We start from the raw sequence: 22,845 nt of genomic DNA on the forward strand, positions 1-22,845 counted from the left end.
CCACCTGCTCGGCCAAAGCAGAACTGAAAGTATTGAGCGCCGAGGCTGTCACAATTGAGGGAGATGGTCCGCAGCCAGGTAGCTGATTTCCTCTTTCCGAGCTTTCTAGCTTTCCCTACTCCCGGAGAGGTGGCGTCACGTGACTCAAACAAATATGGCACTTAATTATCATCTTCCCTGCCTTGAGCCAATAGGAGTGGGGCTTTCAGACTTTGTCACCACCCCCACCACCGCTGTTCGGACGGGTTGTGTCACCTGACTCGGCTCAAACATGGCTGCGCTGAGAGCTCTCTTGCTTTGGGCGCCGGGAGCAGGTGAGTATAAGACACCCCTGAGAAGGAGGGGCCCCTCTCCACGACCCTCGCAGAGAGCGTCCCTGCGGCCCACCCCCGCACTGCTTTCCACTTATGACACAGATTTGTCTCCTGATCGTCAATCCTCTGCCTTAACAGAGGGCTCAAACTAGAGAGGTTCCTGCTGAATTTCTCATCTTTGAGGAGGCGACCACCTGGGGATTTGGAGTGACTGGACATAAAGTTCAGTAGGGAATACGGACGTAGAGTTATGGGTCTGCGCCCGGGGCACATATGACTATTAATATTATAAATATAGGAATCTGCGTAAAGAGATGGGATCCGCCCCTTGGAGAAAGTGTTTTCAAAAAGTAACGTGGGAAATTAAACTTAAAACGATACTTAAGGCAAGTAAGTCTCGCCTTTCCCAGGCGGACCAGTAGTTGCTGCTTTGTCTTAATACAGCGCCTTCTGTTTCTTCTCACTGGCGTGTGTTGTTTCTAGGAGGTACTCCGCGAATGAGAACATTGAGAATGTGTTCGGCATAACTTATTTCTTTGTATCTCCCTGCACTCTGTGCTGGGAAAATGAATCATCCATTTGGAAAAGAGGAAGCTGCTTCGCAGAAGCAGCTTTTTGGATTTTTCTGTGAATGCCTGCGGAGGGGAGAATGGGAGCTGGCACAGGCATGTGTACCTCAGCTACAGGAGGGACAAGGGGATATCCCAAAGAGGGTGGAAGACATACTTCAGGCATTGGTGGTGTGTCCAAATCTGCTGAGGTAAGAGATCTCTTTTCCTACCATACAGTCCCAGGGTGAGAGACACGTGGTTCAATATTTGGGCATTGGTCAATGTGTCCCCACTCAACTACCCTCTGAAGAATAAGCAGAGACACAGAGTATTTCCTGTGCTCTGAAATTTTACCTCTATAGTATACAGCCGTTACTTAGTCAATATTGGCTTTAGATTATCATCTGCAACTGAATGTAAGCCTGGCCACCAAAGTGTGCCTGAAACTGCCATTTCTTATTTATCCTCGTTAATATAGGTGGTGGAACTGCAATGGAAAGTATTTTATTTGCCTCCAAAAAAGCAAACCCTGCTCTCTTCTTGCTTATGAGATTGAAGATATTGTTGGCACTTTACTTAAAACTTTTTATTTCAAAATAATTATAGTCTCACAAGAAGCTGCAGAAATAATAGAGTCCAGTGTATCCTTTTCCCAGTTTCCCCCAATTGCGACATCTCATACAGCTGTAGTACAATATCAAAACCATGAAATTGACATTGGCACATTACTGTTAATGACACGTACTTTATTTGGTTTTCAGCATTTTCTTAACCTGCCTTCATTTTTTCATTTGTAGTTTTATGCAGTTTTATCCATATATAGATTCATGTAATCTCACTGTAATAAGGATCAGAACTGTTCCATCACCACAAAATAACTCCCTCACTCCTTGGTGCTACCTCTTTGTATTTATACAACAACCCCTCCTTGTTCCCTGGCAACCACAGTTCTCCATCCTAGATTTTCAGTGAAGTTCCTCCCTGTGAAGCTAATAATCACTGGTGATAGAGGATTCAAATGTACTGTTTTAAGTCTTTCCTTGGGTTTTCCTTCCTTTGACTGTTATGCTATACTGTTTACATATTGTATTAGCACATATACAATGGAGAAACTTAAGTGATCCCTTCTTTTTCTTTTTCTCCTTTAATTTGAGATCTAGTCAGTTATCGTCTAAATTCCTAACTTCAGAGAAAGGCTTATGAATTCCTAAAGTCCTGTTTTTAGCATGTAGTTAAAAATAAATTTGTATGAAGTTCCTTTTAAGACTATCTGATTCACTTTCTGTATTAAAAAATATGCTTTAGCTATTATGGTTTTCTCTGTAATATTATTTTGTTTTAAACTAAGATAGGGAGGTGGAGGTGAGATTAAGGCTTTTTGTGAAAGCTGCTAGCTCTGTTCTGTTTCTATTTTTTTGTTTGTTTGTTTTTTTGTTTTGGAGACAGAGTCTTGCTCCGTCGCCCAGGCTGTAGTGCAGTGGCACAATCTAGGCTCACTGCAACCTCCCCCTCCCGGGTTCAAGTGATTCTCCTGCCTCAGCCTCCTGAGTAGGTGGGAGTACAGGCGCCTGCCACCACACTTGGCTAATTTTTGTATTTTTAGTAGAGATGGGGTTTCATCATGTTGGCCAGGCTGGTCTTGATCTCATGACCACAGGTGATCCCCCACCTTAGCCTCCCAAAGTGCTGAGATTACTGGTGTGAGCCACCTTGCCCAGCCTGGTTCCATTGTTTTATTGAACTGTCATATACATTTAAAAATATCTCATTACGGCAGTGTCTTGCCTGTTCAGGTTTAAAACAGAATGAGCAATAAAATCTGTCTTGGATGACAAAAGATGAAAGATCAGTAGAAACTCTTTTTTACAAGTCTTTCTTTTCACCTTTTTCAGATGTGGGCAGGACATCAACCCTCAAAGGTTAGCCTGGGTCTGGCTTCTTGTACTGGAGAAATGGTTGGCCCGGGAAAAGGTAAGTAGGTTTATATTAAATTTTCCCCTGAGGCCAGGACTGAGAACTTGAAAGTAGTTGTGGGATTTCCCTTCTGTCTGTTACTTCCTTTATGTTTAAATTCATCATACTCATTCTCAGAGAATGGCTTAAATTTTTATTGCTGTCTCCTTACCAAATTCATTCATTAATGCACTAACATACATTGGCATATAGTACAGTTTGTTAAATACCACCATGAGTCTTGTGTCTAAAGAGAACTTTTGGAAACTCAGTGAAAGTAACAAAATAGCAAATAAAATATGAATCTGTAACATTTGGATCTATTCAACATTTAAGTAATAGAGAATGGGCTGAGCTGAAACTTGGTTTTTCTTCCAAAAATCCTATTTTAACTAGCCTAATTCCATGACGTCTCATAGATTCAAATTCCATTAATTTGTAGTTTACTAATTCACATGAATTGAAAATAAAATGACCAAATATAAAAACAAGTAAGCAAATTAATATTGGAAAAAAACGGGTAAGGAATTACTTTTTTTAAAGATAAACTTCTATTAAAAGCCCTTTTAGAAGTATGTGTTAATTATCAGAAATTGATATCTATGAAAGAATTTCTCTGAGACATTTTCATATTGAACCTCAGACTTTGAGATTTAAGTGAAGAACCTCTAACTTAGAAATGACTGGCCCAAGGACCCACTGTAAAGTTATTTGATAGAACTGGTGCTGAAGCCAAGATCTTCTGACCTCAATCCTCTGCGTTTTCCACCTTAACACTACTTTTTTTAGCCCAGATGGACTTAAAACTAAGAAACCACAAATTCTACTTTTAAAATGTCTATCATTTTGCCAGTTTTTTAAATTTTTGCTCCTCTCGGTCACCAGAATTAATTTTGTCTTTAGTTACACTTTTGTGTAACATTTGTCATTCTTCACATAGCTGTCAAAAAGTAACAGAAATTGCTAATCTGAATGTATCTCTTATCCAGGATTTAGCCAGCTGTTTAGGAAAGAAAAATGACAGAAAGACTAGTAGGAGGGAGAAGAAAGAAAAACAAGATTGAAAAATAATGAAACCCAGCATAATTAAGAGTTGGCTATGGTTTCAGATTTAAAAGAGAAAACTTGAGCTAAAATAGTGACACCATAGTTACAATAGTATCTTCAAAGAGAAAAAGAACTATTGTTACTGATTAAGGATCTCCCTAGTACAAACATAAACTATTAACTTTCACCTCAGTAGAGGCTATTTGCTTACTTTATGTCTGAATGGTTGCTTATTTTCTAGACAGTTGCTCAACTATGTCAGGAGATGGAGTCTACTTCCCGTTCTCGTTTTTCCCAGCTTCACAGATAGATTATATGGTCTTCAAAGCTTCAATGACTTGCTTATTTAAACAGTTGTGGGACTATTTTAGTTCCTCATAGAATTTTAAAACTATATAAGGCCCATGGCGTCCAGTGAATTCTTGGGGTAGTTTTCCAAGTCCAGTCATTATCCTGAAGGTGCCTTCATCATCTAGGAATTTACTGGCTGCCTGTCCTTTCCCAGGCTCCCACCTTTTGCCAAAAGCTTCCCTTTTAATTATTAGATGAAATAGTAATTCTATTTTCCCTTTCCTCCATTCATTTTTGCCTTCTGCCTTTTAATCTTGCAGGGATTTATCTCTACATGTGTAAGCATTTATACAAAGATTTAGCTGCAGAAATGTTCACATCTATGCTACTTCTATTAGAGGAAAACTGGAAACAGCTTTCATGTCCACAGTATAGGACAGGTTAATAAATGGAAGTATATCTATATGTAAAATACCATACCACTGTTCAAAAGTATTTTGCAAATGAGTTTTCACAAACATAGAGTGCTCATGGTCTGCTGTATAGGAAAAAAGGCAGTTTAGAAAAAAGTACATTTGGTATACATGCACAGAGATGTGCATAGCAAATGATCTGAATGAATGGCCTTAGACTACAGTTTTAATAATTGTTCTCCTTCAGTGAGAATATATATAACATATATTTCATATGAGATATATATTTTTATATATTATTCATATATATGTTATATATATTTCATATGTGTTATATATTTCATATATAATACATGTTATATATCATATTTCATATATGTCATATATAAATGTCATGTCATATATTATATATTTCATATGTAACTAAATATACAATTAAATTTGTAAAATTACAAAATTAAATATACAAATAAGCAAACATATATGTTATATATATTATATTGCACTCTAAAATATAACATATGTTATATATCTCTCTCTAAGATAAAACATTTTATCTTAGAGAAATAGCAGAAATAAGACTAACTGGACATATATATGTTTTATAGATATATAACATATTTTAGTTTACTTATATAGTTTGTATATTTAATTTTCTACATTGAACATGCCTTGCTCTTACAGTAAGAAAATCTTGCTTAGAAATGCTGAGCAAATTCTTGCCTCTTTTAAGAAGGTAAATGTTAATCAGTTATGATCCTGAATATGTTTAAAGTAGTTTCAGCAGTAAAATAGGTATGAAATACTCAGTCTTTAGGATTCTAAATAAAATCTTAGCCAGACTATTAAGGGTCTGCTATCCTAGACATCTTATCTATTCTTTTCTGTTAGTCTTCAGAAGCACTAATCCTCAGCTTCCCAGCATGAATTTTATCCACCAGCTTCCAATCACAGGCATTATATAAGCTTTCACATGGCCTTGATGCACATATTAGGGAAGTACATGGTTAGAAGAAATAAGATTTTGGACCAAGAACATATTAGATCATGTTACCCTCTGATGTGATGAATGGTACATGAATGGAGATAGTTAGGTCTTGTGCTCTAAACTCTCCTCACGCACGTACACACACACACCTGCAGGTGTACACACACACACACCCTTGCAGGTGTTCCTTGCCTTCCAATAAAACTCATCTTTGGGAAGCTTTAACGAGAGGCAAGATGGACAGATGTCTCATATTTAAGGTAGTGTTTCTCAGAATGAGTCTCAGACTCTTGTTATTTTTATTTGTGTCTGGAAAAGGGGAGACTCCAATTTGAGTGTTAGGGACCAGGTGAAGGTAAATTATTGTGAAACAAGCAGGCGCAGGAAGAGTCAGAGCCTTTCTCTCTATACATTAGACCTCTCTGATGGCATGTCTCATTAACACTGGGATCACCTTTTCCTTTTCGTTTGAAAAAACTGGGAAAAATGCTTCCTAATCATTTTACCTCTAGTAAAGATTATTTATAAAAAATTTATAAATATGTGCCACAGTTTTGTTTGATTTGGAAATTAAATGTGTTAAGAATAAAATATGGCACACAGTACCTGCGAGGTACTGGCATATAGTAACTGTTCAATAAGCATCGGATTTCTCCCCCTTTACTGTTCTTCTTTCACTGCTATGCAAAGGATAGTGAATGACAAAAACAGGGGTTTGGACCAAAAGAGGATCATGTGGGCCATACCCTCTCAGGCTTACCCACAACTGGGTATTTTGAACACAGCAAGAGAGATTCTTGGGGAAAGGCCTCAAGTGACAAAAAAGGTCAATGAAATGAACAAACCTTGGAACTTAAGGCTGATCAGTGTGGGCTTTAACTATTAGTTTTTAAGAGAGGTGTATGTCCAAGTTTAGCTATTTTTGTTTATAAAGGATAGTATCTGTGCCGGGCACAGTGGCTCACGCCTGTAATCCCAGCACTTTGGAAGGCCGAGGCAGGCAGATCACAAGGTCAGGAGATCAAGATCATCCTGGCTAACACGGTGAAACCCCATCTCTACTAAAAATACACAAAATTAGCCAGGTGTGTTGGCACACGCCTGTGGTCCCAACTACTCCAGAGCCTGAGGCAGGCGAATTGCTTGAACCCAGGAGGCGGAGGTTGCAGTGAGCCAAGATCACACTCCAGCCTGGGTGACAGAGCAAGACTCTATCTCGAAAAAAAAAAAAAAAATCTGAAAACATATCCAAGACTGTTGTGTTTAAAAATACTTTATCTTAGAGAGGCCAGGCATTGTGGCTCACATCTGTAATCCCAGCACTTTGGGAGGCCGAAGTGAGTGGATCACTTGAGGTCAGGAGTTCCAGACCAGCTTGGCCAACATGGTGACACCCTGTCTCTACTAAAAATATAAAAATTAGCTGGATGTGGTGGTGCACACCTGTAATCCCAGCTACTTGGGAGACTGAGGCATGAAAATTGCTTGAACCTGGGAGGTGGAGGTTTCAGTAAGCTAAAATCATGCCATGGTACTCCAGCCTGGGCAACAGAGAAAGACTCTGTCTCAAAAAAAAAAAGTGCTTTATCTTAGAGAAATAGTAGAAATAAGACTAACTGGATAACTGGACAGAAATATTTAACTAAATTTGTTAACTAAAACATATATCTCATCTCTATGCTTCCTTCTTATGATTCTTCTAGAAGTTACTCCCAGTTGTTTTCCGGAGAAAGCTTGAGTTTCTTTTACTGTCAGAAGACCTCCAAGGTGACATTCCAGAGAACATCCTCGAGGTGAGAGAGGGCCCTGGTGCCATCTGCCCAGGGCTGACAGTCACTCAAGCAGCTTAGCTTCCAGGGATCCAGAAGAGACAGGTCTCCAAGATGTTGCCTATACTTTGTTCTCAGGCAAGGCAACACTGAAGCTCCTTTGAGGAGAGTTTAGAGTTAGGGTAAACTTATATGATTTTAGAATTTTTGAGGTGGTTGTCCAGAAGTACCAAGTATAACTGGGAATTAAAGATTTATTAATAGATAGCAGGGAATATGGAGGGGACAAGGAACTAGTATTCATTGACTATCTTTTCTATAACAGGTTCACTGAATGTGTTAGAGTTAATTCTCATCACAACCTTCTGGGGGTAGATTCACATCAAGTCTTAATTATATCATTATAACATGTATCAGTTATTACTTTAGTGCCTGAGATATGCTCTGAGGCCCAATACTTATTTTCTTAATGACCCTGCCACCAGTTAATTAAAGACATAGTTACAGTAGGATTTAAGAGAGGGACTTTCACTTGTATTAGGTAAAGGACTCATGGTCTTCCAGTCCATCTCTGAGGTGGTGAGTGAAGAGGCATCATTGAGCACCATCTGTAGGCATGGTGCTCACGTGTGGGAAATAACCTACTTCTCACCCCCTTCTCTCCCTGTACCTTCACCCTGCAAGCAGAGGATAGGCTCGAGAGGTTCTTGCTTTTAGGTGACTGAGGAAGAAGGACTAAAACACACACTATCATGTATTAAATCATATTGTACTAATTTTAAGTACATTGAAGCTATATGGGTTAGAGGTATTGGAGAAGGTTTTATGGAAGGATAAAGAATGGACTGAAAGCATGGCTAGGATTTAGATCAAGGGTTAAAAACTGACGTTCTTTTAAAAATTGAATGTAAATGCCTTTAGATGGGCATAATATCTTACCTGGTCTGTGAGTTGGCAAACCTTGATTCATATCACCAGTACACATTTTGGAGACAGTGAGGTGGGACTAGCTTGAGCATGGAGGCCCTGGGCAATTGAGTTCATCTCTCCCAGCCTCCAACTCATTTATAAAATAGGAGTAAAAGTAGTATCTTCCTCTGAAGACTATTGTAAGGATTAATTTGATTTTTCTGTGTAAAGGGCCTTAGAACAGTATCTGACACATAGTAACTACTACCTAAGTGTTTGCTACTGCTACTGTTATCTAAGTAAACTGAAAAAGAGGAAAGCATGAAGGCACACAAGTGATACCATTCCAGGCATGCCCACCACCCATCCCTCTCTTCATCCTCTATTTAGGAGCTGTATGAGACCTTAACACAGGGTGCAGTAGGCCCCGTGCCTGACGGAAATCCGAGGAGGGAGAGCTGTACTCCTCATCTCAGCTCCGAAGCTATCTCTGTGCTCTGGGATCTCCTGAGGCAGTCTCCCCAGCCAGCACAGGCCCTGCTGGAGCTCCTGCTTGGGGAGGATGACGGCACTGGCCTCTGTCACTGGCCTCTGCAGAATGCACTGGTGGACCTCATTCGAAAGGCATTGCGGGCTTTGCAGGGCCCTGATTCAGTGCCCCCTGGGGTAGTCGATGCCATCTATGGAGCTCTGCGTACTCTGCGTTGCCCTGCAGAACCACTTGGGGTTGAGTTGCGTCTCCTGTGTGAGGAACTACTAGAGGCCTGCATGACTGAGGGGAGTCCCCTGCGGGAGGAGCGGCTGCTCAGCTGCCTGTTGCACAAGGCCAGCCGGGGCCTGGTGTCCCTGTATGGCCATACCTATGCAGAGAAGGTCACAGAAAAGCCACCGAGGGCTACAGCCTCGGGAAAAGGTGTGTTCCCTTTGCTGCTGTTCCTTTAGTTTCAGTAATTCCAGTATGCCCAGCCTTGCTGGAGGCTCTAGACTGGTGCCTTCCACGTGGCTCAGGACATCTAATGGGGGAGGCTAAGCAAAAATGGGTACGATGCTCTTTTGTAAAAGTACAGGCCTGGCATGGTGGCTCGGGCCTGTAATCCTAGTACTTTGGGAGGCCAAGGCAAGGAGGATCATGTGAGGCTAGAAGTTCAAGACAAGCCTCTGCAACATAGTGAGTTCCCATCTCTACAAAAAAATTTTAGAAATTAGCTAGGCATGGTGGCCCACACCTGTGGTCTAAGCTACTCAGGAGGCTGAGGCAGGAAGATCACTGAGCCCAGGAGGTCGAGGCTGCAGTGAGCCGTGTTTGCACCACTGTATTCCAGCCTGCATGACAGAGTGAGACCCTATCTAAATAAATAAATAAATAAAGTACAGGTTTTCTAGTGTAAGATGGAGGTGTTGGGAGGAAAAAAATAAAGTAATAGCAATAGCAGGAAAGAGCTTTTCAGAAGCTCTCAAGAGAAGTAAAGATTCTTTAAGATAAAGTATGGAAAACCCAGCCTGTTTTTAAAAGAGCAAACTCTCACATCACTTGGTTGTTCAAATGGGCTCTAGCTTAGAAAAGAAGAGCTCTTGGTTTCCTGATAACCGTCTTATTTGATATTCAGTCTCACCGGATCATCTAGATCCTGAGCGGGCAATGCTAGCCCTGTTCTCCAATCCCAACCCAGCCCAGGCTTGGAAAGTGGCCTATTTCTACTGCCTGAGCAACAACAAACACTTCCTCGAGCAGATTCTGGTAAGTCAAGCTTCATTGTTCATCACAGAAGTACCCAGGGGTTCTCCCCAGACTTTTTCATTCCTCATTTCTCTCCCACTCATTTGGCCAACATAAAGCAGTCTAATTAGTGTTGAGTCGTTTGGTTTTGTCCCTCCCACAGCCCCATGGGAAAGGAGACTCTGAGAATCAGTACCATTCATACTCACAGTTGCAGTCACTTTATGTCAGTCCTTTGGCAAAAACTAAAATGTATATGTGTGTGCTTTCTGGAGGATGCAAGAAAGAAAAGGCAGTGGCAACAATATGTTGCCTAGCTGACAGGAGAATTTAATTACTTTAATCTTTTCCTTCCAGATTGCAACTGAGCTTCAGTTTAACTCAGCAGATACTTATTAATCTCATCCTGTGTGCCATGTACTGTAATAGGAGCTGGAGTTACAGCAGAAGTCAGTGTCTGCCTTCAAGAACCTCACAGTCTAGTGTTTTCATAAACATTTATCTTACTCAATTCACCACTTCTGTTTTTTTTGTTTTTGAGACAGAGTTTCCCTCTTCTCACCCAGGCTGGAGTGGAGTGGCGCAATCTCGACTCATTGCAACCTCTGCCTCCTGGGTTCAAGTGATTCTCCTGCCTCAGCCTCCCGAGTATCTGGGATTACAGGCCTGTGCCACCATGCTGGCTAATTTTCTATTTTTATTTTTTTTATTATTTTTTTTTTTTTGAGACGGAGTCTCGCTCTGTCGCCCAGGCTGGAGTGCAGTGGCCGGATCTCAGCTCACTGCAAGCTCCGCCTCCCGGGTTTACGCCATTCTCCTGCCTCAGCCTCCTGAGTAGCTGGGACTACAGGCGCCCGCCACTACGCCCGGCTAGTTTTTTGTATTTTTTTAGTAGAGACGGGGTTTCACTGTGTTAGCCAGGATGGTCTCGACCTCCTGACCTCGTGATCCGCCCATCTCGGCCTCCCACAGTGCTGGGATTACAGGCTTGAGCCACCGTGCCCGGCCAATTTTCTATTTTTAGTAGAGATGGGGTTTCACCATGTTGGCCAGGCTGGTCTCGAACTCCTGACCTCAAGTGATCCACCTGCTTTGGCCTCCCAAAATGCTGGGATTACAGGCATGAGCCACTGCACCCAGCCAACCACTCCTGTTATTTTCAGAAATCTCCCTGCTGTACTAAAATACTTCTTTCTCTAATGAGCAGTAAGCTGGAACCCATTCTGTCTCATCCACAGAGCTGCCCATAACAGCTTTCTTTGACTTACAGGTAACAGCACTAACATTGTTGAAAGAAGAAGACTTCCCAAATCTTGGCTGCCTACTTGATAGAGAATTCAGGCCCCTCAGTTGCCTGCTCGTGCTCCTGGGCTGGACATACTGCCAGAGCCTAGAGTCAGCCAAGAGGCTGCTCCAGACCCTGCACAGGACCCAGGTAACTCTCACTCAGCACCCCAGGCTGCTCTGGAAGTAAGAACCTTGGGACTTTGGGCTTGGGCCGAATGCACAGCCCTAAAGTCAGTCATAATCTCTAACCCCAGGTGCCTGAGTCAACATCTCTTTCTTCTCCCATATCAACATAGGACCCAGGCTGTGATGAGCTCCTCGGGGATGCCTGTGATGGATTGTGGGCTCACCTGGAGGTTCTGGAGTGGTGCATACAGCAGAGCAGGTATGGTCCTGTGCAGGCAGCGCCTGCCCACCACAGGGCACAGTTGACCCTGTACTCTGCATGTGTGGTCATTTCAAGGCGTTTTCCACATAAAGGGTTTTGAGTTGGCAGTGTTGACCAGCTACTAATAATTGTTCCAGCTATTAAACCAAGAAAGAAACACAAGTAATTATTACCTTCACCATGACCATCAGGTCATAACTAGAGGATAATTTTAGGATGACGATAATAAAAAGAACAATAGCTCACATTTCCAGTGCACTTACCATAAGCCAGGCATTGCTCTAAGCCCTTTACATGGATGGTTTCAATTATGCCTTACAATAATCCTATGGGTAGATACCAGTATTATCTTCATTATAAAAGTCGGGCAACTGAAGCCCATACGTATAAAATAACTTGTCCAAAATCACACAGCTCATAATGTCATCCACATTCTTAGTCTTTTGTTATCCAGGATCACACTTTTATTCAACTAATGCTTATTGAACTGTGCGTGAGGCCCTGTGTTTCTCTGGTAACTTAGCCTGGACCTAGGTTTCTATCTTGTTCTTCACCCACTTCACCAGCACTTTCTGAAGTACAGTGGGCAGAGGGGGAAGTAGCAAGGGGCTCTTACTCAAAATAAAGCCAGAGAAACTTGTGTTCATTTGAAGCTAGAGAGGGTGTAGAAATTAGAAAATTCAATCTGTAGGACCTTCCTAGACCCTACTGACCTGAAAGGCCCATTCTAGGCCCTTTCTAGACAACTAGAGCTGGTTTGATAGATGTACCTCCCTGAGGGTAAATAAATGTTATGCTCCATCCCAAACCAACAAAAATTTAGTTTGTAGGGAAGTGAAACCTGTGGCGTTATGGTCCAGAGAGGAAAAGCAAGAGGGAATGGAGATTGATCTTTCTTCGGGCAATAATATAAACTGCCTCTCTTCCATCCTTCCAACTTTCCCATTCAGCAACCCCATACCAAAGAGAGATCTGTTGTGTCATTTACACGGTGGAGACAGCCACTCAGTGCTCTACACTCTCCATCACCTTACAAACCTTCCAGCCCTCAGGGAGGAAGATGTTCTCAAGCTCTTACAGAAAGTGCCAGCCAAGGACCCCCAGCAAGAGCCTGGTGAGTTGGAATGGAATGACCTGGCCAGGATTTCCTCTTAGGACATTCTTGCACATTTCTTCCCGCATTAGATTTGTCCAGATGTGATTGCTGAGATCTTTCAAGAGGGTGGTGAGCAAGTCTCCTCTAAATGAGCACTGTTTGTCCTAATCAGATTATGGGATATAGGGCATTCCTCTTCTTTCTTGGTGAAGTGTAGGGAATCCTGTGAGCATGGTCCTGTATTCGTTGTCCTTGTGGAACCATCACAGGACTACAGCCTCATTCCAGTGAAACAGAATTAGAAATTGCCCTCTGAATATACAGCATTGTCAGACATTGTTTATGCAAATTCTTAGTGGGTGGCTTCATGTCTTATAAGCTTTCTGATAGCATATTTTGTGCCTTTTCTCCCATGTCCTCTTCATACTCCATGTAACAGATCAGGAGGTTTAGAAGAAAGACTTGCCTGGGCCGAGCGCAGTGGCTCACACCTGTAATCCCAGCAGTTTGGGAGGCTGAGGCTGGTGGATCACTTGAGGTCAGGAGTTCAAGACCAGCCTGGCGAACATGATGAAACCCTGTCTCTACCAAAAATATAAAAAATTAGCCAGGTGTGGTGGTGTGCGCCTGTAATCCCAACTACTCAGGAGTCTGAGGCAGGAGAATTGCTTGAACCAGGGAGGTGGAGGTTGCAGTGAGCCAAAATGGCGTCACTGCACTCCAGCCTGGGGGACAGAGGGAGATTCCATCTCAAAAAAAAAAAAAACGAAAAGAAGAAAGAAGAAGAAGGACTTCTTCTTGTCTGAAACAGGAACAAAGCCTTTTTTTAACCTAAGATCTTTGCTTAAATTCAAGACCCCATTAAAAAGCTCTCTCTTTTTCTTTAAGTTTTATCTTATTTCCCTCCCCTCTCAAATGAATTCTCACCATGGTTTTTTGTTCATTTGCTTTTGAGAAAGGGTCTTGCTATGTTGCCCAGGCTAGTCTCGAACTCTTGGGCTCAAGTGATCCTCCTGTCTCAGCCTCCCCGATAGGTGGGACTACAGGCACTTATCACTACACCCCATATAATTTTACCCTATTTTTAATTGACTAATAATAATTGTATCTATTTTGGGAATATATCTTGATGCATGTATACATTGTGGAATGTATACATTTCTTTTTGTTCTTAAGAAATGTATCATTGTGTAGTCACAATCTGCCACACAGGTCAGAGACACTTACCTTTGAAAGACACAAACTTTCTTATATGGCAGTTGAGGTTTCGCAGCCTGGATGTTGCTTTACTTTTCAAAAGGACCTTCTGCTAATTGAAGAACCAGTATTATTACATTCCCTGTTTTTTTTTTTTTTTCTGTAAAGATAGGCAGCTTGCTTAGCAGATTTCCTATAGGAATAGGAACTCTGCTCCTACATGTAAGTATACAGGCCTTCCAAAGAAATGCAATATTTTAAATCTGATCCCCAGACCCACAGGGCACACTTGGAAAAGGCAAAAAAGGGCAGTAATAAGGCTGCAACTAGGGTGAGGCAAGAGAGACCTTTAAGGTGCAAAATTTAAGGAGGCACTCACTGTCAGGTGTAAGACCTGGCCCTGGGCAATAATGCCATGTAGAAGTCATGAGATATGTAGAAGAGAGGTGAGTGGGGGAAAGGAAGTGCAGGAAACTGAAAATTGATACTGACTAGAGGGAAAGCCCTAGAAGTGATACAGATCAGACTGACAGAAAGGAGAGAGGGTAAGAACCTACAAGTGGACCTGTAAGTACGGCACAGCATCTCTTTGCTTCACCCATACTTGCAGCCTGAATGAATTAACTCTCAAGTTCAGCCTGTTTCTCTCTTTAATTCAGATGCAGTTGATGCTCCAGTCCCTGAGCACCTGAGCCAGTGTCAGAACCTGACACTCTACCAGGGCTTCTGTGCCATGAAGTATGCCATCTATGCCCTCTGTGTAAACTCACACCAGCACTCCCAGTGCCAGGACTGCAAAGACAGCCTCTCTGAGGACCTGACCTCAGCTGCAGAGCCAGCGAATGACTCTCTTTCCTCCCCAGGTACGGCACTTCCCTCCATCTCTGACGTAAGCTGGTAACAACCTACGCTAGTGCGTGCTTTGTGTGTTTACCCTCTCCCATCAAGATTGGGAGTGAGGTGATGGCCTTGGTTTTATTTCACCCAGAGATAGAGTTTCATCCATCTGTCAGCCTCTGAATCGAAGAGACATGGAAAAAGCAAGTGATTGCCTATTTTAACAGAGTCTGATCACCCAGTGTGGTGTTTTCCAAATGCTTTTTTTAAAAACTATATTTCACGGTAGGAATGGCATTTTACATCCTACTCCAGTTTGCACCTAGGTATATAATTTGTGTGTTTACATATGTATGTGTATATATGTGATCTACAAACCAAGTTTTAAAAACAATGCTTACTTCGCAGAGCACACCGCTGATTATTTTTGTTTCCTATTTCATCTTTTTAAATGTAGCCTTCTAAGGTGATTTCATAGGTCATAGCCTACAGTGTGAAAAGTACCAACCTAATGGTCCTATCCTCTCTCATTTTTCTTAATAATTTACAATTCCTTAACTTGCCTTCTGTGACTAGTGGTCAGTTTTCCCTCTCTCCTAGCTTTGGAATAGACCTTTACCTCTTAGCATGGTCATTTTTGCCTACTAAGGATTTCTTAAGAGATCTAGGTAGCCATGATCATCTCTTTTTTTTTTTTTTTTTTTTGGAATGGAGTCTCGCCCTGTTGCCCAGGCTGGAGTGCAGTGGCACGATCTCGGCTCACTGCAAGCAAGCTCCACCTCCCAGGTTCAAGCCATTCTCCTGCCTCAGCCTCCTGAGTAGATAGCACTACAGGTGCCCACCATCACACCTGGCTAATTTTTTGTATTTTTAGTAGAGATGGGGTTTCACTATGTTAGCCAGGATGGTCTTGATCTCCTGACCTTGTGATCCACCCTCCTCGGCCTCCCAAAGTGCTGGGATTACAGGTGTGAGCCACCGCACCCGGCCCACCATGATCATCTTTAGTGTAAAAATAAGTGGAAATAGAATTGAGGAGTAAAGTGTCTGCATGTTACCTTCATTCCAGGAACTGAAATATGGAGTCCTTATCAGGGATGAAGAACAATGTAATATTCACAAAGCAGATACAAAATAATGAGTTTTCAGTAAGCTGTACCTTTTTTTTTTTTCCTTTGAGACAGAGTCTCACTCTGTCGCCCAGGCTGGAGTGCAGTGGCGTGATCTCGGCTCACTGCAACCTCCGCCTCCTGGGTTCAAGTGATTCTCCTGTCTCAGCCTCTTGAGTAGCTGGGATTATAGGCTCCCACCACCATGCCTGGCTAATTTTTATATTTTAGTAGAGATGGTGTTTCACCAGTTGGCCAGGCTGGTGTCGAACTCCTGACTTCAGGTGATCCGCCCGCCTCGGCCTCCCAAAGTGCTAGGATTACAGGCATGAGCCACTGCCCATGGCGAGCTGTACTTTTGAAATAGCAAAATCTTTCAGCAAATCATGACGAGACATCCTAAGAAGTCTCTCTTATTCTTCTCACTGTAACCTCGGTTCCCTTATAATTAAAAAATAAATAAATGAGCTAAAGTTGTGAGAATGTTTGACTCTGGGAGGTAATGTTTCTAATGTTTGCATTCTCTGTCTTCTCTTTCTCTGGACTCTTCTCTTGTACATGTTTTTGTAGGTGCTGTAAATCTCTTCTCAACTTACCTGGCCAGGTGTCAACAGTATCTGTGCAGTATTCCTGACTCTTTGTGCCTGGAGCTTCTGGAAAACATCTTCTCATTGCTTCTTATCACCTCTGCTGATCTTCACCCAGAGCCTCACTTGCCTGAGGACTATGCTGAGGATGATGACATTGAGGGGAAGAGCCTCTCAGGTTTGAGGTCCCCATCAGAGAGCCCTCAGCACATAGCACATCCTGAAAGGAAGTCAGAGCAGGGTTCCCTGGGAGTCCCAAAGACCCTTGCTTATACAGTGCCAAGCTGTGTGAAGGCAGAGCCAAAAGACAGTTACCCAGGGCCTCATAGGCACAGCTTTTTGGACTTAAAACACTTTACTAGTGGTATCAGTGGATTTCTGGCTGATGAATTTGCAATAGGGGCCTTCCTCAGGCTTCTCCAAGAACAACTGGATGAGATCAGTAGCCACATTCCCCCTGAGAAGCCAAAGCAAGAAGGTCAGAGCTGCTCAGGAAGCAGAGATGGACTGCAGAGCCGCCTGCATCGACTTTCCAAGGTTCTCTCTGAGGCCCAGTGGAGATACAAAGTGGTAACAAGCAACCATCGTTCAGGTGAGAGGAGGGTGGAACTGGTGGGACCAGAAGGTGGGGAGGGAGAAAGATCCTGGGAATATGGGAGAGAGCTAGGAGTACATGGGAGTCACCCCATAACTCAGGGCATATCATCACCATGGCAACCAGTGTAGAACACTGGGTTATGCTCCGTGTCTCAGAGCCCAATGCAAACCTTCCCCCACCTATTATGCCAAGAGGGGCCAAATCAAAGCTGATCACTCTCCTGTGTGTCCTATTGGGTTTGCTCTTTCAGAGGAGCAACCTTCCCGAAGATACCGGCCTGCCACACGGCACCCCAGTGTCCGCCGGGGTCGTCGGACAAGAAGGAGCCAGGCAGGTAATCTGAAGAGCTCATTCCCATGCACTAGGCAAGTGGTGTAATGCTACTTGTCTAATAATACTCTTTAAGAAACAGCACATGGTCAAAGACAACAAAAGTGTTGTAAAATTATCCTATTCCCACTCCCTCAAGGTAACCCTTGTTAATAGTTTCCTGTGTATCCTTCCAGAAATTTTCCATGCAATATAAACTTGTATATCCTTTTATATATACACATGCATTATACATGTATATTTATATATACACATGCATATATATTGAGAACTGCAGCTTGCTTTTTTCGTTTATATCCTTTTATATATACACATGCATTATACATGTATATTTATATATACACATGCATATATATTGAGAACTGCAGCTTGCTTTTTTCGTTTATATCCTTTTATATATACAGATGTATTGTACTATAAATTGAAAACTTTTTTCACTTATCATTTTAAATACTGCTTAGTATTCCATTGTCAAAAACACCCTGTTCATGTACGTTTAAGTCTCCAATTGTTTACTATTATAAACAGTGCTGTAGTAAACAACCTTATATATGTCTGTGCATACTTGTGTAAATATAGGATAAGCTCCTAGCAGCAGAATTACTAGGTTAGATGTATGTGGATATAAAGTATAGATAGATATTACCCAGTTGCCTTAAAAATAAGGTAGACCAATATGTATTTCTTTTTTTCTGTAAGAGTTAATATTAAGTATTCATTGTATGCCAGATGCTGCTCTACATTCCTTATATTTGTAATTGTTCACTTATTTAATCCTCACAATACTATGAAGTAGGTCTTATTATTTTTCCCCTTTTATTTTTATTTCCTGTTTTTTTTGTTCTGTTTTGTTTTTTGTTTTGTTTTTTGAGATGGAGTCTCACTCTGTTGCCCAGGCTAGAGTGCAGTGGTGTGATCTCAGCTCAATGCAACCTCCACCTCCTGGGTTCAAGCGATTCTTGTGCCTCAACCTCCTGAGCAACTGGGATTACAGGTGCGCGCTGCCACAGCCGGCTAATGTTTGTATTTTCAGTAGAGACAGAATTTTGCCATGTTGGCCAGGCTGATCTTGAACTCCTGACCTGAAGTGATCTGCCCGTCTAGGCCTCCCAAAGTGCTGTAATTACAGGCGTGAGTCACTGGGCCCGGCCTCCCTTTTATTTTTAGTTGGCATATAATAATTGTACATGTTTAAGGGATACACAGTGATATTTCAATATGTTTATAAAATGTGTAATGATCAAATTGGAGTAATATCTTATCTATCACCTCAAACATTTGTCATTTCTTTGTATTGTGAGCATTCAAAATCCTTTCTTCGGCAGAGCATGGTGGCTCACACCTGTAATCCCAGCATTCTGGGAGGCTGAGGCAAATGGATCACTTGAGGCAAGGAGTTCAAGACCAGCCTGGCTAACATAGCGAAACCCTGTCTCTACTAAAAATATGAAAGTTAGCTGGGTGTGGTGGTGGGCGCCCAGCTCGGGAGGCTGAGGCATGAGAATCACTTAAACCTGGGAGGTAGAGTTTGCAGTGAGCTGAGATTGTGCCACGGCACTCCAGCCTGGGTGACGGAGTGAGACTCCATCTCAAAAAAAAAAAATTTTTTTTCTTCTAGCTTTTTGAGAATATATAATAGATTATAGTTAACCATATTCATCCTGCAGTGCTACAGAACAGCAGAACTGATCCCTCCTGTCTAGCTCTGATTTTATATTCATTAATCACCCTCTCCCTATCCTTCTCTCCCTCCTATTATTTATAGTTCTACAAGCTATATGTGATTGCCTATTTGCACATACTCTCATCAGTCAGTAGTATTAGATTTTTTAAAACCTTCACCAGTATACTTAATATCATAATGATGTTTCATTGCTTTAGCAGTATTTTTTTAGTTTTGAGATTGAATATCTTTTCATATATTTATTGGCTGTTTATATTTTTCTGTAAACTGCCTAATGTCTAAGGTCCATTTTTCTCTTAGGAATCTCTTTCATGTTGAATTGTAGAAAGCTCTTTATACATTAAGGAAAATATTTTCTCATGATGTGCTATTATTTTTTCTTTATTTTGCCTTTTGATTCCACTTATGGACTTTTCTTAGAGAAGTTAATACAGGCATATTATGCAGGAGTATTAAATTTTTAGAGAATCAAGTTTTCATTATGGCTTTTGGTGTTGATCTTTTAAAAATTAAAAGGAATTCATGAGGATTTCCCATGGGCTAAACAGTACTAGGTGTCTTGAGGGAGGTAAATGAGGCACAAGCTAGGCTTTTGACTTCAAACAATTTGTAATGTACCTGCTTAGACAGTATACATGGAAAGTTTAAAGTGACCTAAGGCCCTGCTTGAAAACAGAAGAAATGTCTTAAAACAGGATATCAGCATGACCTGCAGATGTAAGGGCAACAGATTTCATAAAGGAGTTGACTCTTGAACCAAGCTCCAGAGAATGAGTAGGCTCTAGCTAAGTGGCAACACGAAAGGTGAGCATACTGAGTGGGGTGGAGGATGCCATGAGAGAAACCTTCAAGGTTGAGTTGCTAAGTCCCTTAAGCTGCTACATTAATTGGTTTGGGTCAGAAGGCAGAGTTTGCATCCACTTGACCCATTCAGTACAAGAATGCACAATCCATCATCTCTTTTCTACAGCTGTTCCTTCCAAAGGGCTTCCAAACAGTGAACTGAGGGGCCTTCCTTGCATGAGGCTGAGACAGCCACTCGAATGAGCACGCTAAGAAATAGTGAGCCTCTGTTAGAAAGCTCTAGCACGTTAGGAAGCCTGGTGTTGAGAAGAGAAGAAGCTTTTTCTCTGAGACTTTGAATATCATGGTCCGTGGCCAGCCAGGTCTTAGACTTTGGTTCCCTACATTTTTTTAAAAAATAGAGATAGGGTCTTGCTCTGTTGCCCAGGCTGAATTGCAGTGGCACAATCATAGCTCACTGTGACCTTGAACTCCTGGGCTCACACAATCCTTCCTGCCGCAGCCCCATGAGTAGCTGGGACTACAGGTGCATGGCCCCTTGCCCAACTAATTTGTTTCTAATTTTTTTGTAGACAGGGTCTTGCAGTGTCGCCCAGGCTGGTCTCAAACTCCTGACCCCAAGCTATCCTGCTACAATGGCCTCCCAGAGTGCTGGGATTACAGGTGTAAGCCACCACACCCAGCCAGTTGTCTGCCTTTTCAAGTGTGAAGATACTTTTTCTATGTGAGGAAATATTGTGTCCCTACTACTTCCTGGTCATAACAGTTGTGCTTTTATTTTTTCAGAATACTGCCAGTGCTTACTGAGCAGGTGCTGATCACTGACCCCTAAAAATAACTTGAAAGTTCGTAGGGCTCTGAGACCCACAGGTTGGGAACCACTGGTATAGGCTACTGCCCAGGTGAACCCTGTTGTCATATTCAGCCCACCCTTTGCCTTTGGTCTGTAGGAGCTTGTGTTTTGCTGTAGAAGGAGCAGCAGGTGTCATAGTTACTCATTGTCCTCTGTCTGTAACTACACAGATCTTGGCTGTCAAGCCAACTTCACACTTCTTACTCTGTAAGGAGCTGATGATTGACTTTCTATCTTCTTCCCAATACCCGTAGATGGCCAAGACAGAGGTTCCAACCCATCCCTGGAAAGTACAAGTAGTGAGCCGAGCACAAGTACATCAGGTATGCAGATTTCTACCAGTTGCCAACTTTGAGCAGCTTTGCCCTGGTATAGAATTGCCACACACCATGGTGTAAAGCTGGGATTGAGCAGTCAAGGTTGTTATTCAAGGTTGGCAGATGGCCAGATTTTAACTGGGAGAAGGGAAAGGATTGTTTCATTCTCAATTTAGTTATCCAGCAACAGGGAGAAATAGAGGTAAATACTCAAAGAAGGTAGTTGGCACTTAACATCTTGTATTCAAAGATGGTAGCATAGGTTTGCCCTTCATTTGAGGAAAAATTAAGACCTATTTACAGACCTTTTACAGAAGGACATTGAGGAGATAAAAGTTTGGTGGTAGGTGTCAGCAATATAGCATTTCCTCAATTCCTCTTGCTTCTCTGGCCCCACACATTCTTGTGTCCCAACAGAGGGAAGTCTGAGTGCCGTGTCTGGGCAGAATGAGCTGGACAGCAGATTGCACCCACATCCTCAAAGTTCACTCCTCCCCATGATGTTCTCCCCACCTGAGTCACTGCTGGCATCCTGCATCCTTCGCGGAAACTTTGCAGAAGCCCATCAGGTAAGGGGAGCCTAGGCCATACCTTTTCAGCCCCTGAACAACTTAGCATCAGGTAAGGCTCGGAGCATGTGCAACCAGAGCCACCTGGGAGCACTCAGGGGTCCTCATCAAGCAGAAGCAGCAGAAGCAGCAGAAGCAGGAGGGGGTTTCCATGTGCCCAGGCCCAGTCTTCAGCAGGGCGGATTGAAAGATACTGAATTGTTTGTGGTTCTTAACATAGCAGTGTTTTTAAAAGGTAAAAGAAAATATTCAGCCACATTCCCACCACTTAAAAACATGGAAATGTTTGTTTCTCTCCTTGACTCCTTCTCTGAACATATACGTGGGTTTTTGTTTGTTTGTTTTTTTGTTTGTTTGAGATGGAGTCTTGCTCTGTTGCCCAGTCTGGAGTATACTGCCACAATTTCTGCTCACTGCAACCTCCACCTCCCAGGTTCAAATGATTCTCCTGCCTAAGCCTCCCAAGCAGCTGGGATTACAGGTGCCCACCACACCAGGCTAATTTTTATATTTTTAGTAGAGACAGGGTTTTGCCATGTTGGCCAGGATGGTCTTGAACTCCTGACCTTAAGTGATCTACCTGCCTCAGCCTCCCAAACTGCTGGGATTACAGTCATGAGCTGCCGCACCCAGGCCATGTTTTTATCTAGTTTAAAATTTTAATACAATTTCCTTTTCCTGTCTTTTTTTTTAATTTTTGACACAGAGATTTGCTCTTGTCGCCCAGGCTGCTGGAGTGCAGTGGCGCGATCTCAGCTCACTGCAACCTCTACCTCCCATGTTCAACTGATTCTCCTGCCTCAGCCTCCCAAGTAATTAGGATTACAGGCATGCACCACCATGTCTGGCTAATTTTTGTATTTTTAGTAGAGATAAGGTTTTGCAATGTTGGTCAGGCTGGTCTCAAACTCCTGACCTCAGGAGATCCACCCACCTTGACATCCCAAAATGCTGGGATTACAGACATGAGCCATTATGCCCAGTCTCAATAATAAATAGAATGCCAGTTCAATATACAAGAAGTATGGAGAGCTGGCAGACTAGAATATTTGTATTGTAGAGAGAAAATAGCACTGGAATGGTAATCAGAAAGACTCTGAACCTCTCTGAGCTTTGGTTTCCTCATTTGAAAACTGGAGTTAAATACAATACCTGGTTTTTCTACCTCATAGGAATGTTAAGAGGATTACGTTTTAGCTGTGAGGAATATGAAATCCTCTACTGTTGATTAAACTTA

General features: G+C 42.3%; 1 protein-coding gene across 6 annotated transcripts in view; it reads left to right on the forward strand.

Annotated features, from left to right (window-relative positions):
• Positions 1-220: 220 nt before the first annotated feature.
• ZFYVE26 (zinc finger FYVE-type containing 26) overlaps positions 221-22,845 on the forward strand; it is a 74,407-nt gene continuing 51,782 nt past the window's right edge. For 2 of the 6 annotated variants that reach the window (XM_033187639.1, XM_033187641.1), the window contains exons 1-14: positions 221-314; positions 798-1,074; positions 2,758-2,836; positions 7,261-7,350; positions 8,626-9,148; positions 9,843-9,973; positions 11,223-11,387; positions 11,536-11,624; positions 12,578-12,741; positions 14,580-14,783; positions 16,437-17,045; positions 17,302-17,385; positions 20,977-21,045; positions 21,454-21,608. In XM_033187639.1, coding sequence (XP_033043530.1) covers positions 881-1,074; positions 2,758-2,836; positions 7,261-7,350; positions 8,626-9,148; positions 9,843-9,973; positions 11,223-11,387; positions 11,536-11,624; positions 12,578-12,741; positions 14,580-14,783; positions 16,437-17,045; positions 17,302-17,385; positions 20,977-21,045; positions 21,454-21,608 — 2,556 coding nt within the window. In that variant the 5' untranslated portion in view covers positions 221-314; positions 798-880. The remainder of the gene's footprint in view (positions 315-797; positions 1,075-2,757; positions 2,837-7,260; positions 7,351-8,625; positions 9,149-9,842; positions 9,974-11,222; positions 11,388-11,535; positions 11,625-12,577; positions 12,742-14,579; positions 14,784-16,436; positions 17,046-17,301; positions 17,386-20,976; positions 21,046-21,453; positions 21,609-22,845) is intronic. The other 4 variants (XM_033187640.1, XM_033187642.1, XM_033187643.1 and 1 more) reach the window with 4 other exon arrangements.

The sequence above is a fragment of the Trachypithecus francoisi genome, unplaced genomic scaffold (genome assembly GCF_009764315.1).
Source record: "Trachypithecus francoisi isolate TF-2019V2 unplaced genomic scaffold, Tfra_2.0 Lachesis_group3, whole genome shotgun sequence".
Taxonomy (NCBI): Eukaryota; Metazoa; Chordata; class Mammalia; order Primates; family Cercopithecidae; genus Trachypithecus; species Trachypithecus francoisi.